At 39.1% G+C, this 13,968-nt stretch overlaps 2 protein-coding genes across 5 annotated transcripts; both read left to right on the top strand.

Annotated features, from left to right (window-relative positions):
- The first annotated feature begins 1,819 nt into the window (after nt 1–1,819).
- stx16 (syntaxin 16) lies at nt 1,820–8,651 on the top strand. Of its 4 annotated transcripts, none has more exons than XM_070902647.1 (9): nt 1,820–2,099; nt 4,900–4,911; nt 5,040–5,147; nt 5,309–5,449; nt 5,694–5,856; nt 5,937–6,025; nt 6,303–6,446; nt 6,678–6,758; nt 7,060–8,651. In XM_070902647.1, exons 1-9 carry the CDS (start codon nt 1,974–1,976, stop codon nt 7,159–7,161), a joined length of 966 nt encoding a protein of 321 aa, XP_070758748.1. In that variant the 5' UTR covers nt 1,820–1,973; the 3' UTR covers nt 7,162–8,651. The 4 variants fall into 4 exon arrangements, with proteins under 4 accessions (XP_070758748.1, XP_070758751.1, XP_070758747.1 ...); XM_070902650.1 differs by having other exon boundaries at nt 1,820–2,054; XM_070902646.1 differs by lacking the exon at nt 4,900–4,911.
- An 886-nt stretch (nt 8,652–9,537) lies between these two features.
- On the top strand, nt 9,538–10,722 carry LOC139283384 (EEF1A lysine methyltransferase 3-like). The gene is made up of 3 exons (XM_070903383.1): nt 9,538–9,699; nt 9,804–9,915; nt 10,325–10,722. The coding sequence occupies exons 1-3, from the start codon at nt 9,538–9,540 to the stop codon at nt 10,720–10,722; spliced, it is 672 nt and encodes a 223-aa protein (XP_070759484.1).
- Nucleotides 10,723–13,968: the final 3,246 nt, after the last annotated feature.

Raw genomic sequence — 13,968 nt, forward strand, 5'->3', positions numbered from 1 at the left:
CTGGTGCTTGTGGGTAAATGTCTGTCGCGGTATTAGCGGATATAAGGGATTAAGAATGGGCGGAGGAGGAGCTTTTAGCGACATAATTACAGTGAGTGGCACCGCCTCGCGCGTGTACGCACACACAAACGCAAATAGGCACGCGCAGGCACGCGCACTTGTTTGATTCATTGTACCCTCCCAGCAAGTCAGCACATTTCCTAAATACTGCGGCTTTAAGCCCTAAAAATCAGAGAGAGGTTCCGGCTCTCTGGTTCCCCGAGTTAACAGAGTGAATGAGCAGATGTAGCGACACGTTACATGTGAACTCATAAACTGGCTCTGAAAACTCACATGCATGATGTTGAAGGAGAAAAGCTCGCAGACTGGGCCTTAAAATTCAAAATAAATTGTGGGATTTTGCCAATTGCCATTATTTAATTTTTTAAATAGTTTTCTTCAGCTGTCATTTGAGGACATGTCTGTGGCTACAGGAACAGGCTAAGAGAGGGATATACAATCAAACTATGAGCTCATTTTGTTTCATAAGGAAGACTGAGGTCCACAAAGCATTGTCAAAAATAAATAGGCCTAGATGTGCTGAGCAGTGAGGAGCCTAATGCACTGAAGATAAAATCCCACAAACGGAGTAGAGGACTGGTTGGCAGGTCAAAGGTTTTCTGGTGAGTCAGTGACACTGCAGGTACCTGTCTGCTATTAAGTCATTACAGCATAATCTACGTATCTGAAAGCAATGTGGACAAAGAAACGAAGGAACCACACGTGATTTATCGTACGTACATTTATCACATATGAAATGCTGTTTTACCCATAATATTACTCATGACATGCTGTTTTCACATGGGATCTGAAAATCACATACAAATCATGGAAATGTATAACACGAGAATTATGTTTGACATGGACTTTTTTTTAAAAATATACAACAAGTCATAGTTTGACAACTCAAGGTCCACTTACTAACTGTTTGCGGAGTCTTCTTCAGTGAATAAGTGGACCTTGAAAATGTCAGAAATGAATTTAAGGCTTAAGGGCTTAAGACTTGAGGCTTAAAGATCTCCTCCGTGTTTTAATGACATATAGAAAATACTCTGCTTGGCATATTAACTAATGATAATCTGATGTGGTTTTTCCACAAATTAATCAATTTCCTAGTTTAGAATTCTTAAAATTAAACCTACATGTACTCCTTCATCCTCATTGAAAATCCAGAATTGATGTTCAGTCCATTCTGTATAGGCACTCGAGGTTTCAGGTTTCCATCCTTGTGTGCGTTGCATGCTGGACCATGATTGGCTTCCAAGCTAGTTGTGATGTCACAATATCATGTCCATACAAGTGTCTTAAACTCAGATTTAAGATGAGCACAGAGAAACTTGCACAAAGCCTTGGATTGTTTTGTCAAACTACTGTTTCTGAAGTCAAGAATGAAGTTTATTTTGAACAATCCTGAAGATAGTCGCAGTATCCCATACTGGCCTGTATTGTAGTATATTATGTATTTGGAGTTTTAAATTTGTGTATCTGTTATGTAGAGAGACAGACTACTGTCTCCTCGCCGAGGCAGTAGGTGGCGATAATGTGCCTCAGTCACAATTAACAGCTGCAGTAATTGAGTCGTAGAAGAAGAAACCGTCTGCGCAGGTGTTTACGTTTTCCTACTTCCGTAGCTGCTCAAAGCGGAACAACGCTACTAATCTAACGTTAAATCCCCCAAAAATTGAGAAGAAACTGTCCGTCATGTTTCTCATTTTTAACTTAAGTATTAGAGATGCTTGACAGATGAATATTATTAAGGTCGTTTGCTGTCCACTGTAGGCGCTGTATCGCGAGTTTTCCTTATCATCCATCGCAGGCAAAGCTAAAGCTAGCGGTGTGTTAGCAGCGGGTCAGCGGAAGTGGACGTAATTTAATAAATCATCGCCTGATCCGCACTTTGTCCAGTGTTAATTTAGATATCAAGCAAGGCAGTCATGGCCACTAGGCGTCTGACCGATGCCTTCTTGTTAATGCGGAACAATGCGATCCAAAACCGGCAGATATTGGCTGAGCAAGTGAGTACATACGACCCCCGTCTGAGTACACGTAGCAATGCTGCGGTGAGTGGTCTGCATCGTTTTGACATTTTTCTGTGTGTGTTTGCATATAGCCAGTCACTGAGCTGTGTTAGCTAGATACAAGTGTGTGTTAGTAGCTGCTAATCATTATTCAGGAAGGTTTCTATGCCGGTAGTATCTCGGTGCCGCGTAATTTCACCTCATGACTGATTAATGTGACTCAGCGAGGTGATGGAGGAGGATGAAGAGGGATGTGCAGTCAAATTTGTCAGCTCTTAAAAGCTAAATGTCTACAGTAAATTTAAACTATGGAAATAAGAACTTGCTAAAGATCTGTCTGCATTCCTAAGATACAAGATACATTTGTGAAATAGTGGTGTAAACTGGGTGGGGTTTTGAGAAAGTTAAAGCATGTTTTTTAATGTCCACATAGATTCCTCTTTTGTAGAAAGTGTGCTATGCCCTCCACATAGTAGTTTGATCTGGTCTGGATCAAATTGTGCCTGTAACCTGTAATTGATTGCTCCACTAGGATGTAGCTGGTTTTCTCCTGTACTGTAAATGTGTGACACAAACTGAAGCAAGGAAAATTGCTGCACAAGATTCCTGAAAACTGCTGTTTGTCATTCAGAAATACTAATAAACCTTGTTGGGTTCATGTCTAATTAAGCCATTATGAAAACTGCCTGCCGTGACTGAATGAATGCAGTAGCCGAAACAGTGAATTTTATCAGGACATTGATGATGAAATTATTTAATGTTGATCAGTCACATCCGGCCAATTTGCATGATAAAGTCAGTGTCGGGGCTAATATGGATCCAGCGGATGGGATCACATTGTTCTTTACAAGTTATTCCTATTCATAGTCATGTTCAAATAAATGCTTAACCCTAATATGAAAACCATGTCAGTATCTACTTGCGTACTGTCAGGTAAACTCCATTGCAGTTTGTAATACAACAAAGCACAAGGTAGTCCTCTCATTCCCGGCACCTTTTGGAAACTCGAGCATGAACAGTTTACAGCTCTCCTGTGTTTGTGCTGGAGTTCACCTTACGTGTCCAGGAGTGGCGGCCAGATACACAGAGCAGCAAACAGGTGTAGGGTGTGTGTGACCATTCACACTCCGTTGTGAACATTTTAACCACTTAACTGCTCGCTTAGGTAGATTCATTTCTGCCAGCCTGTACACCCAGAGGCATGCAATGTTTCTGTTCTGCATTTCCCAAAATATGCCACTGAATTTCAGCTACTGAGCAGAGTGAACAACAATAAATTGGGTTTTCTCTGATGCCTTGGAAAGGCTGATCTTCCAATAAGACAGACAAATCAGCTACTGAGTGGAGACCTTTTTAAATGGCTGTGGCTCCTGGACAGACAGTCTATTAGTGCATCTCTGTGTGTGACACAGTGCATCGTGGTGTGCTGGGGTTTACCTCAGGAACATCAGCAAGTACGCTCAGAGTAAGATTCATGCCCGATATTGCAGCTGCTGTGTTCGGCAGATGAACTGCTCATTTCTCCTACTGAGAGTAAAAACGATTACTCCATCAGAAGGTGATGCCGTTATGCAATTTGGTTGAATAGCTAGACCCTCCTGGCTCGTGGATTCATGTTTTTGATCCTGTTTTTAACTTCAGCTTGTACATCATCATTCCACATTCTTTAATAGAAAATAGCTTTAGCTAGTGGCCTTCTAAAAAGTAAATTGGTGTATGGTGAAGAGTAGTGAAGGATCTCTTCAGGTCCTGGAATAGAGCCGCAATTTTCTGTATTTGCAGACGGTCTCCTGTGAACTCAAGATCTTCTTACCAAGAAGACCTATTCACACTCTCACTGGACACTTATTATACTGTTCTATTGTGTGCCATGTGGCTCAAATAGAGATGTAAAATGTTTATATGGAAAAGTATGTTGTTGTTTTTTTTAAGTCTAATATCTCACTTGTCTTGCACCGTATTTGGTCCCGTTGTCCTTGTATGAGGATTCGTCCATATATGTTTTAAAACTCTGTTGATTTAAATGTCTCTGCACTCTCCACCAATGTCACAGAGATGATGTAGGCACATTAACTGGTGGTAAAATTCTGTCTGAATTGGAAATGTGTTACTTACTTTTTAGAGCAGTCAAGCTAACAAACTAAAAATATGTAACACAGGTGTTTTTTGCATATCCACAGGCAGTTCTTGAAATATGTTTGCACTGACTCAACTAAAACTACTTTGTTTGCTATTAGAAGGTGCAAGTTCAGCTTACTGAACCTGCTGAACACTCAGGTTTAAAATAACTTTTTCAGTTGAAACAAGACGACACATGAGACATAATTATCCAAAACAAGTCACATCAGTAAGGTTTTAGTTACCAATGAATCACTGAAGATGATAATGAATGAATGAATACTAGAATACATAATTTCCTTTCGTTAACTCAGGTGATCTTGAGACTTAACCGCTTCTGCGTTCTCTTTATTCTCGCTGTTTCTTACATTTAATTTGTTTAAATTGGAATTATTGTGCAACTACTTTCTGGATAAGTATGATTTATTTTTGCCTTCACACTAGTTCTACACATCTGTACATACACACATAAAGGACAAATGTGACTGAAAGGAAAATGGTTACATTTATTTTCAACAGTCAAACCTTATGAACCTCTGCTGTACAGTAATTATCGTTCTCATTTCAAAGTAATTCATTGTTGATGGCAGTGGATGCAAAAACACTTTCTTTGGTATTAACTGCTGATTTTTCCGGGGCTCACTTTCTGTTACTTCTGCCTTTCTCTCCTTTTTCCTTGTTTTCTATTGGATGGGACCACTCTGCTATCTGCCAATCACATTAGGAGCTTGATGAGGTACTGTTGTTTCCCTTCGTGGTAGAATTACTTAAAACGCATAAAATGGTACACCATCATCATCATCATCATCATCATGTTGAATTAAAATAAATACAATGTTTTAATAGAATAATTTGTTTTTTAAGTTGGCCGATGATCGAATGGCCCTGGTGTCAGGAATTAGTCTGGATCCTGAAGCTGCCATCGGAGTCACCAGGAAACTGCCCCCCAAATGGATAGAAGGGGTTGATGAGGTAAAACAGGCCTACCTGACCCAAACAAATACATTACCTCTACTTAACAGACCTAAAGCTCACAAATGCATCTGTTTGGTTGGAAATTTTCTGTGTGAGCCCAATGGTTTGTGTTCAAAGTAAAGTCACGTGGCTTTTAACCATCAAGTATTTCCCTTCAGATTCAGTATGAAATCACGCGGGTTCGGCAGAAGATGAAGGACCTGGCCTTACTTCATGACAAGCATATGAATCGTCCCACACTTGATGACAGTAGTGAGGAAGAGCATGCCATAGAAATCACTACGCAGGAGATTACACAGGTACAGTCATTTACCAGATGATGCTTGTTTTTATAGGTAAAAGGTCATTTGTAAAAAAATAAAAATTGTAATTGGCAGATGTTTCTACTTGAGCACAAAGTCATAAGAACATGATATAGTATTGACGGCCTGTCCGCTGGCTGTCTGAGGGAGTGGATATGGACACATCTGACAATATTTCAGTTTGAAATGAAACAGGAGGGGTTCGTTTCCAATTCACGCACTCATTCTGTGTTCACTGCAGATGTTTCATCGATGCCAGCGAGCTGTGACGGGTTTGCAGTCTCGTTGTGGCCACTGCACCGAGCAGGAGGAGAGGCTTTTGAGAAACGTGGTCTCGTCACTGGCACAGAGCCTGCAGGAGCTGTCCACCAATTTCAGGCACACACAGTCCAGCTACCTAAAACGTAAGATGTGCAAATTCTCATATCTCTTTTTGTTTGTTTTTCATGCCATCTAAGCATCATGGCATTGGTTTACATTCCAGGTATGAAGAACCGTGAGGAAAGATCAAAGCACTTTTTTGACTCTGGACCCCTAATGGAAGAAGATGAAGATTTAGCTGTATATGACAAGGTGACTGGCTTTTTAAAATTCATTAAGTCGTTTAAATAAACCCCATTGAGAGTTCCACCTCCATTTTGCTCAGGTGTCCTGTATACAGTACAATAAAAGCAGAAATAAATTAAAAATAAATACTTCATATTATGAGTGAGTATAGATGAGATGAGAAAAACAAGCATCTGTTTTCAATTTTGACATAAAATGAAAATTGGTCTACTGAGGCTACATGTGTAATAATTGTATCCCTATAAAATCACCTACTTTTATTCTTTCCTTTCTTTGGTTTCAGGGGTTCACAGACGACCAGCTGATGCTGGTTGAAGAGAACACAGTTATGGTTGAAGAACGAGAGAGGGAGATCCGACAAATAGTTCAGTCCATCTCAGATCTGAATGAGATTTTCCGGGACTTGGCTGGAATGGTGGTGGAACAGGTATGAAGCAGCTGACATACTGACATTTCATATTTTGTATTTGTATCAAAAAAGCTTGAATGAGAATTATTGAAGTCAAAGCAAACCCACAATTAGAAGGTGTTTGGCAGTGCTGCACCAAACTCCTAACTACACTGCTAACGTACAACATTACCATTGTGTAAAAATGAAGACTCTACAACTAAAATAATTTTCTTCTGCTAACAAAATCCTCTCATCTTCATCCTCAAGGGCACCGTTCTTGACCGAATTGACTTCAATGTGGAGCAGGCTTGTGTTAAAACAGAAGATGGATTGAAACAGTTACAAAAGGTAAACACAAAATGCTCATGTCGACGTATGCATATTTACTTTTTTTGATTAGGTTTTATCTCAAATGTACACTTCAGATTGCTATAAAATGAAAGATTTATTTCCTGGGTTATTAGATACTTCAGCTAATAAAAGCTTTCAGCAGGCTAAAGACACGATTATGATGTGATCTACTATTCTGATAACAGCAACAACAACCACCAGTTAACATATCCATTTAAACTGTGTCGCATGATGTTAAGACACTGAATGTTTTTTCTGAAGGCAAGTGAATTTGATATTTTCTTTATTTTCTTTGCAGGCGGAACAGTATCAGAAGAAAAACAGAAAGATGCTGGTCATTTTGATCCTCTTTATCATAGTCATTGTTCTAATTATTATTCTTTTTGGAACCAAGTTTTAATTATGCATTCCTCTGGCTTTTGTTTTCTGTGTGGGTGTTTGTTGTGCATCTGTGTGGACTTGGACTTGGGTCTCGGTTCAACTGAAAACAAAGCTGACTGCCTTTCATACCCACCGGGAAACGAAGAAAAAGAAAAATTCCACGTCTCTTTGCAGGTGCACTTTGGGCTATGTGGAGATGTGTTGTGGTTGATTTTAATGAAAGAAACAATCAACAGTCTGTTTTAGCCGTGGCTATTTTATCAAGTGACTCGCACCCAAATCGCCAAGACTCTGTGACAGGAGGTGTGTCGAACCAGACTATGTCGACATATGTGTCTTAACAAAAGAAAACACGTTATGGTGTATAAAAAATGGACTACCAATGTTTAAATTCTAAAGCAGAACATCCTCTGCTTGAACTCAAAGCACGAATTGTGACGTTTGTTGTGTGACAATGCATCGTTTCTGTCCAGCGTCATTGCAAACGTTTTGTTTCTGTGAGGAAGATGTGACAAGAACCAATGTTGGTGAAAGAGAAATATGCAGTAGATCTCATTTTACTGCAAATTCATACATTAATACATTACATTTATGTCCTGGCTCAGTATTTTACCTTGGAAGACTAAAAGAAAATGTTTTGTATTAGAACAGTACCAGATATTATATATAAGTAGTAGTAATCATTAAGTACCAAAAATATTCCTTTGGTTTAAGGACCACCTGTTTTTTTTTTGTTGTATTACTTATCCCTTACTACTCCCCAATTTAGTACTGAGATGGTGTTACTCCACTGTCAGCCTGAGGGGGTGTAGACAGCCATGAGCTTCCTCCAATTCATCCACTAACTTTAAACTCATACCTGTGTCACACCTGCTGCACTTGTCATGAAGTGCTTGTTTTAAAACACTTGTTTTTGTTTCGTCATGGTCCTTGCATCAAGTGCTACCTTTTTTAAACTCTTGCAGTTTGCACATATTGAGGCCTGAGGGGGAGGGGAGGGTGGTTGTGTTATGGATGTAATACTACTGTCATCTGTATGATGAAAAGAATTATTTATTTTTTAATAACTTCAAATAATCAAGAGGTTCAGAGGTGCTCTGTCTCAAGTAAAGTGTATCTGCAGTCTGAACCCAACAGTTATTGTCCTTTCCACTGAAAGCTGTGATGTAGTCCAACACAAGCAGACGTATGAAGACAGCATTATGATTTTTATTTTATTTTCAGATTGGACACATTACATTTTAGTTGGATGTGTCGGAAGTTCTTTACTTGTTCTTGTGTTCTATAAAGACTGAAAAGCTGAAATGATGAAGAGCTTTATTTGACATATCTATACTCGACTCTACACTTTATACACCTGTTAAATCATCTTTGTCATTGATGTGAAGTTGTGTGTGAAAAATGGTTATGTCTTAGTGGTACTCTACTTCAGTTTTGTTTTCCAAACAAAACGGGTGAGAAGATATCGAGTTGTCTTGGGGTTTTTTTTTAAATAAACCTGGAACATGACGGTGTTTTGTGTGTTTTGAACGGCAGTGTTGATGCATAAATACAGCTGAAACAATCAATCGATCGGTTGACTATACATTATATCAACCATTTTGATAATTGATTAATCGTGTAAATCACTTTTCAAGCAAAGACATTTTATAGTTTCTGCTTCTCAAATGTGAGGATTTGCTTTTTTATATCATTGTAAACTTAATATACAAAACAAACAATTTTGTGATTGGCATTTTTACTGTTTTGTGTTTTATACACCAAACGATTAGCGCAAATGTATTCCTGAGGTGACCCTTAAGGTGCTCCGTACTGCTCCTCCTCTGTAATGTCATTTCAGGGGTTTGATAGGTCCTCTAACCCGGAAACTAAGCGTGTTTGTGTTGAATGTCAAAGTAAAAGCCTTGTATAACCCCATATTTACAATGTTGAGATAACTAATTATAAACACCCAGTTTCATTTAATATAGAACTAGCGTTGATATATTTGATAAAATGTATGGCCAGTATAATTCATAGCTAGCTTTCTCTGAAAGTGTAGGCCAAAATTAAAAAGGCGAAACAGAACCCCAGCTAAGTCAGCTGTTAACACTGTTAGCTAACTTAACCTAGCTAACATGCGTTAAACAGACAGCGTTAAATGGCTAATGAACCATTCTCATTTTCTCTCATTTCGCGACGACCTCACATAAAAGCTTTTTACATTCCCAATGTAACTTAATGCTAGTTCTCTACCTAATTGAGATAAGTTACCATTACCTAGCTAATGCTAATGTTACTTGACCTGGAAGGCGACCAACCGTAGGGCTGGTGCCGGTGTGCTCGTGGCCGTTAACGTAGTAACGTTATAGCTGTTACATATATGTATCTAGTGAACCGATATCATTTACCAACCATGATTTGTGCAGAGGATGAAGACGACCCTTTCCCTGTTGACGACTGTCTGTTTGCTGAAACATTTTCTCAAGATACCGTTTACAGTTTAGCCGGTCAAGAGCTGAAGATAAGACAGGTGTTTGGTGCCAACCTCGGCGTGGCTGCACCGGTCTGGGAAGCAGTAAGAGCCAACTTGTTTTTGTTGACGACGTTATGAATATATACCAGCTAAGTCAGTTTGAGTTTTGTCTAATGATGAGGGTGTGTATTTGTGTGTGTGCACAGGCGTTACACCTGTGCTGTTACTTCGGGGAGCAGTCGGTGGAGTTGAGAGGAAAGCGCATCATAGAGCTGGGAGCAGGGACTGGGGTGGTCGGTATCTTGGCAGCACGCCTCGGTATGTTGTTACCCCTTTAAGTTTGTCTGCACTGCGTACATGAGTACATTCATGTTAATGATCATGAGTTGCATGACGCGATCCTGAACCTTCCCTTGCTGGTTGTTTATGTCCCTTCATTTGTTTCACATATTTTCATACATATATGTAACTCACAGTTTCAGAGGCACTGCAAACTTGTCCGCAGCTGCCACAACAGGTGTTCCTACAGCGTCCATGTTGAAAACTCACCACTGTCACTTATTCAGTCAAAATATCCTGAAATGTTTTACAAATGTACAGTACATAAATACATGTGCTCGATGTGGTGCATCCATCTGTAAATAAGATATACCTGCAGTGTGTAGAGCATCTTGAGTTGAACGTTTTATCGACAGCACATTGGAATCACAGTTTCTTCTCTTTTCAGGTGCAGGTGTGACCCTCACAGACCTTCCTTTGGCTCTCCCTCACCTTCAGGCCAACGTCTCTGCTAACATGCCATCCAGCGGTTGGCCTACCACTCCTCCCACCGTCCTCCCTCTGTCGTGGGGTGAGGACCACATGAACTTCCCTTCTGACTGGGACCTGGTGCTTTGTGCAGATATAATTTACCTCCCAGAGACTTACCCACTGCTAGTGGAGACACTAGCTCATTTGTGCAAGAACGGAGCCGTGGTATATCTCTCGTCCAAAATGCGAAAAGAGCACAGGACTCCAGCTTTCTATGAGGAATGTCTGCCAAGTAGATTTAATGTGGAGCTTGTGCACCGTGATGACAAACAAAACATTAATATATACAGGGCATCTATAAAGAAAGACCAGTGACAGCAGGGACGACCTGCTACAGACCTGGGACTCTGATTAGTTACTGTACTGAGATCAGTTATGACGGTTTTCTTGCGTGCCTTTTTAAACAACAGCTCAGTGTTGTTGGATAATTCAATGTTGATGTCAACTTTCTATCAAGTGACTGTAATTTGTCACTTAAAAGTTTCAAAATAGTTTCAGTAAAAACATTTTCAACTTTAAGCTGCAATGTTGTGTTTTATAATGCAACTACAACTTGTTACACATATTTGTGTACCGTACATATACGGTATACCGTAAATGTTTCAGTCAATCAATCAATTGCAAGTCTAAAGACGTTACATGCTGGTGCTAGGTTTAATGTCAGAAGGTCAGAGTTTAGTTCACATGGTCTTTTGAGGTGCACCAAATACTGGAACATTGTTGAATAACTACTTCCTGTTTACTTAGTTGACCACTGGTTTGTTCAAATTAAGTGGTACTTTTATTTATATATTTATACTGATATTACATTGGCCATTTTCAGTCACTTGGGAAATCTGTAATATCCTGTTAATATTTCCCTTGTTACAACTGAGATTATGTTTTTAAAAAAGTAAAGTGTGTAATTTGTCTTCATTTAAGTATTCTGACAATTGTCTTCAAAACATGTCTTAAGTGTGATTTTGGAGATTTTGATGAATTTTAGTTTAGACATGTATCCTTCCACAAATGTATTTATTTTTTGCGCACCAAGAGTCCCTTTATCTACTAATAATAAAAGTACCACCTTAAATAGTTTTGTTTAAAGTGGAAATAACCACTTCCACCTTTCCTCTTTTACAAAAAATAAATAAATTGGAAAAAATATGATCCAAAATCAGAATTTTAATGGAACCGATTAGATATGGTAGATGTTGTTTCTTTTTCTTTTACTGGCCTCAAAGCACGTGTTGTGAGCACACTTTAAATACAGTTTGCGACCAGTCACCATGGCAAAACAAGTGCAAGCTCTCATCATGACTTTATATAAAACAGCATGATGTTTTGTTAATGAAATCTGAATGTGAGCAGTCCAGAGTGACTTCTCATGTCTCAACTTGTTTTCACTGAGACAGGAATCGGCTCAGCCGTTACAGCTTCAGGCTGCGGCGCTTGGTCTGATCATAATCGCCTGACTTGACATTTCAGGTTCTTCCTTTTTTTCACTTGTCTATTTCTTCACTTTGACTCCATGTTGTCATCATGCACAGAGTAGTTTCAGAAAAGAGCTTGACAATGTTATCAGTGCATTTCTTGAAAAAGGGTCAACTGCTCCTCTCAGCAACTTCTGCCTTACCTCTAAAGTTTAAATCTCATATTTCCTTTCCACATTTCTGATTGTTGTTGTCTAATTGTATGAGACACGCCTGTATCTGTGTTTTTGTCTGCGGTCTTTTGAATGGTGTGAGAGGGGGCGGGGCTCTGATGGAGAAAGGTGACGTCACATACTGCATGCACTAATCAGGGTTCAGCCACATTTGAATAAAAATGTGATGACATCTTTGGGATTGTTTGCTAATGTTGCCAACCCACTGTCAATCAAATCTATCACACCCACACAGTCCTGATGAAGCAGATTAATCGAGTTTGAGTGTTAAACTTAAATAATACATAATGTGGTTTTTAACATTGATTCTTGCTCATTTAGTTATGACTATTTAATGTTACAGAGACAGTTACTTTTCAGGAGCTTTAAATCAAATGAATACCCGCCCTTCCTCCACACAAGATGATGGAGTCCATCACTCACTAAACGTCTTCGTTATCATCATCTCTGGGCCAAAACTTTTCTCTACGAGCAGCATCAAAGCTCAGAAAGCTGTAAAACGGATTCATTTTCTCAGCAATAATGAATATTTGTCATTGATCACTATCCACACCTCTGTCTTCTGTGCAGTTTTACATCATCTTACATTTACGTAAAACCTCAGTCGCAAACATTCACTGTATCTTCAAGAAAACAAAAACACACTTTTCAGCACTTACTGTACTTGAACAAAATAATGTTCATAATAATGTTGGGTTTTTAGAATATTCTTATTTTTTGTTTGTTTGTTTTGTCATTGTTTCTGTCATGAATCCTGCTCTCACCTGAAATTCTTCCTAATAATAATAAAGCAGGACTTAACTGGATATGGAACCATTCACCTTTGGGTGCATGGACTGTTGATATCCAACACAATATTATTCATCCCATCCCCAACTATTCTGTCAACATCAACAGATTGCCCTCCCTGCAGCCTGATGTCTGTGCGTACTTCATCCCCTCTCTCCTGCTCTCTGCTGATGTACAGACTTTCTGTTCAGAGAAGGAAAGCCTGTTTGTTACGCTGGAGAGTTTCAAAGAAAGGGAGACAACCCGTCCGCTGCCCGTCTCTCCCTCTGCTACAATTCAGCCGACAAAACAACAGATCCCTATCTCCATGCAGAGTCTGCTCTCCATCACGCCGAGCACCTCCCACACGAGAGCCCTGCAAAGTGCAGATCATTGGTTCTGTTGTTATTCATGATTATTTGGGCAAAGTTATATAGGAAGTCGTGATGTTGACCTGAGTGCCATTTGGGCTGGTAGGAAAACATCCAATCAGAAAAAAGAAATGAAATATACATTTTTCACTTTCTTTAGATTTTCAATTCTAATCTTAAATTATGAAAATATAATCTTATATTTTTTTTATGAAAAGTAGTGTGTACATCTGTGTGAGCAGTGACTTACTTGTGATGTAGGTGTGAAATATTATATTCTAATAGACCACATGAGAGTTGTTTTCATCAACATTTTTATATTTGACTGTGTCTCTTTCTGAACTAATTCAATGTTAGTTTAATACACGTTAAAAACAATCTGACTCCCATGTTGCCTTCACATTAGTTTTGTATGACTTTAAAGAGGAATGATGCAGCTAAAGATAGTATTTCTAAAACCTGATTAAAAAATACCTCAGTGGTATTTGAACTGGGCATGTTGGCTGGATGAGAGGAGGATGGGTTTACACTGACAGGGGAGTGTGTGTGTAGAGTGGGAGGGGGACTGAAAACCACCATCCTTTTAAAACAAGTTGTCCTGTTTGGACTTCATTAGACCTCATATCACTTCATGAGCAGCAGAGACAATAATCTGAAATCAGCTATTAAAGGTACGTGTGTACTTTTCTGTGTACTTTTCTCTCCATTTATGTAACAATATCTAAATTGCAGGTGAGATTTATTTTATTAAAATCAGTTTTTAATTATCTATCATAT

The sequence above is a fragment of the Enoplosus armatus genome, chromosome 3 (genome assembly GCF_043641665.1).
Source record: "Enoplosus armatus isolate fEnoArm2 chromosome 3, fEnoArm2.hap1, whole genome shotgun sequence".
Classification (NCBI taxonomy): Eukaryota; Metazoa; Chordata; class Actinopteri; order Centrarchiformes; family Enoplosidae; genus Enoplosus; species Enoplosus armatus.

What these genes read in the sequence shown, in the direction of transcription:
- stx16 (XM_070902647.1), top strand. Translation starts at nt 1,974, where the DNA reads ATGGCCACTAGGCGTCTGACCGATGCCTTCTTGTTAATGCGGAACAAT. An exon ending in CTACGCAGGAGATTACACAG is followed by an intron (nt 5,450 to 5,693) that starts GTACAGTCATTT and finishes TGTTCACTGCAG; the next exon opens with ATGTTTCATCGATGCCAGCG. An exon ending in GATTGAAACAGTTACAAAAG is followed by an intron (nt 6,759 to 7,059) that starts GTAAACACAAAA and finishes TTTTCTTTGCAG; the next exon opens with GCGGAACAGTATCAGAAGAA.
- LOC139283384 (XM_070903383.1), top strand. Translation starts at nt 9,538, where the DNA reads ATGATTTGTGCAGAGGATGAAGACGACCCTTTCCCTGTTGACGACTGT. An exon ending in CTGCACCGGTCTGGGAAGCA is followed by an intron (nt 9,700 to 9,803) that starts GTAAGAGCCAAC and finishes GTGTGTGCACAG; the next exon opens with GCGTTACACCTGTGCTGTTA. An exon ending in TATCTTGGCAGCACGCCTCG is followed by an intron (nt 9,916 to 10,324) that starts GTATGTTGTTAC and finishes TTCTCTTTTCAG; the next exon opens with GTGCAGGTGTGACCCTCACA.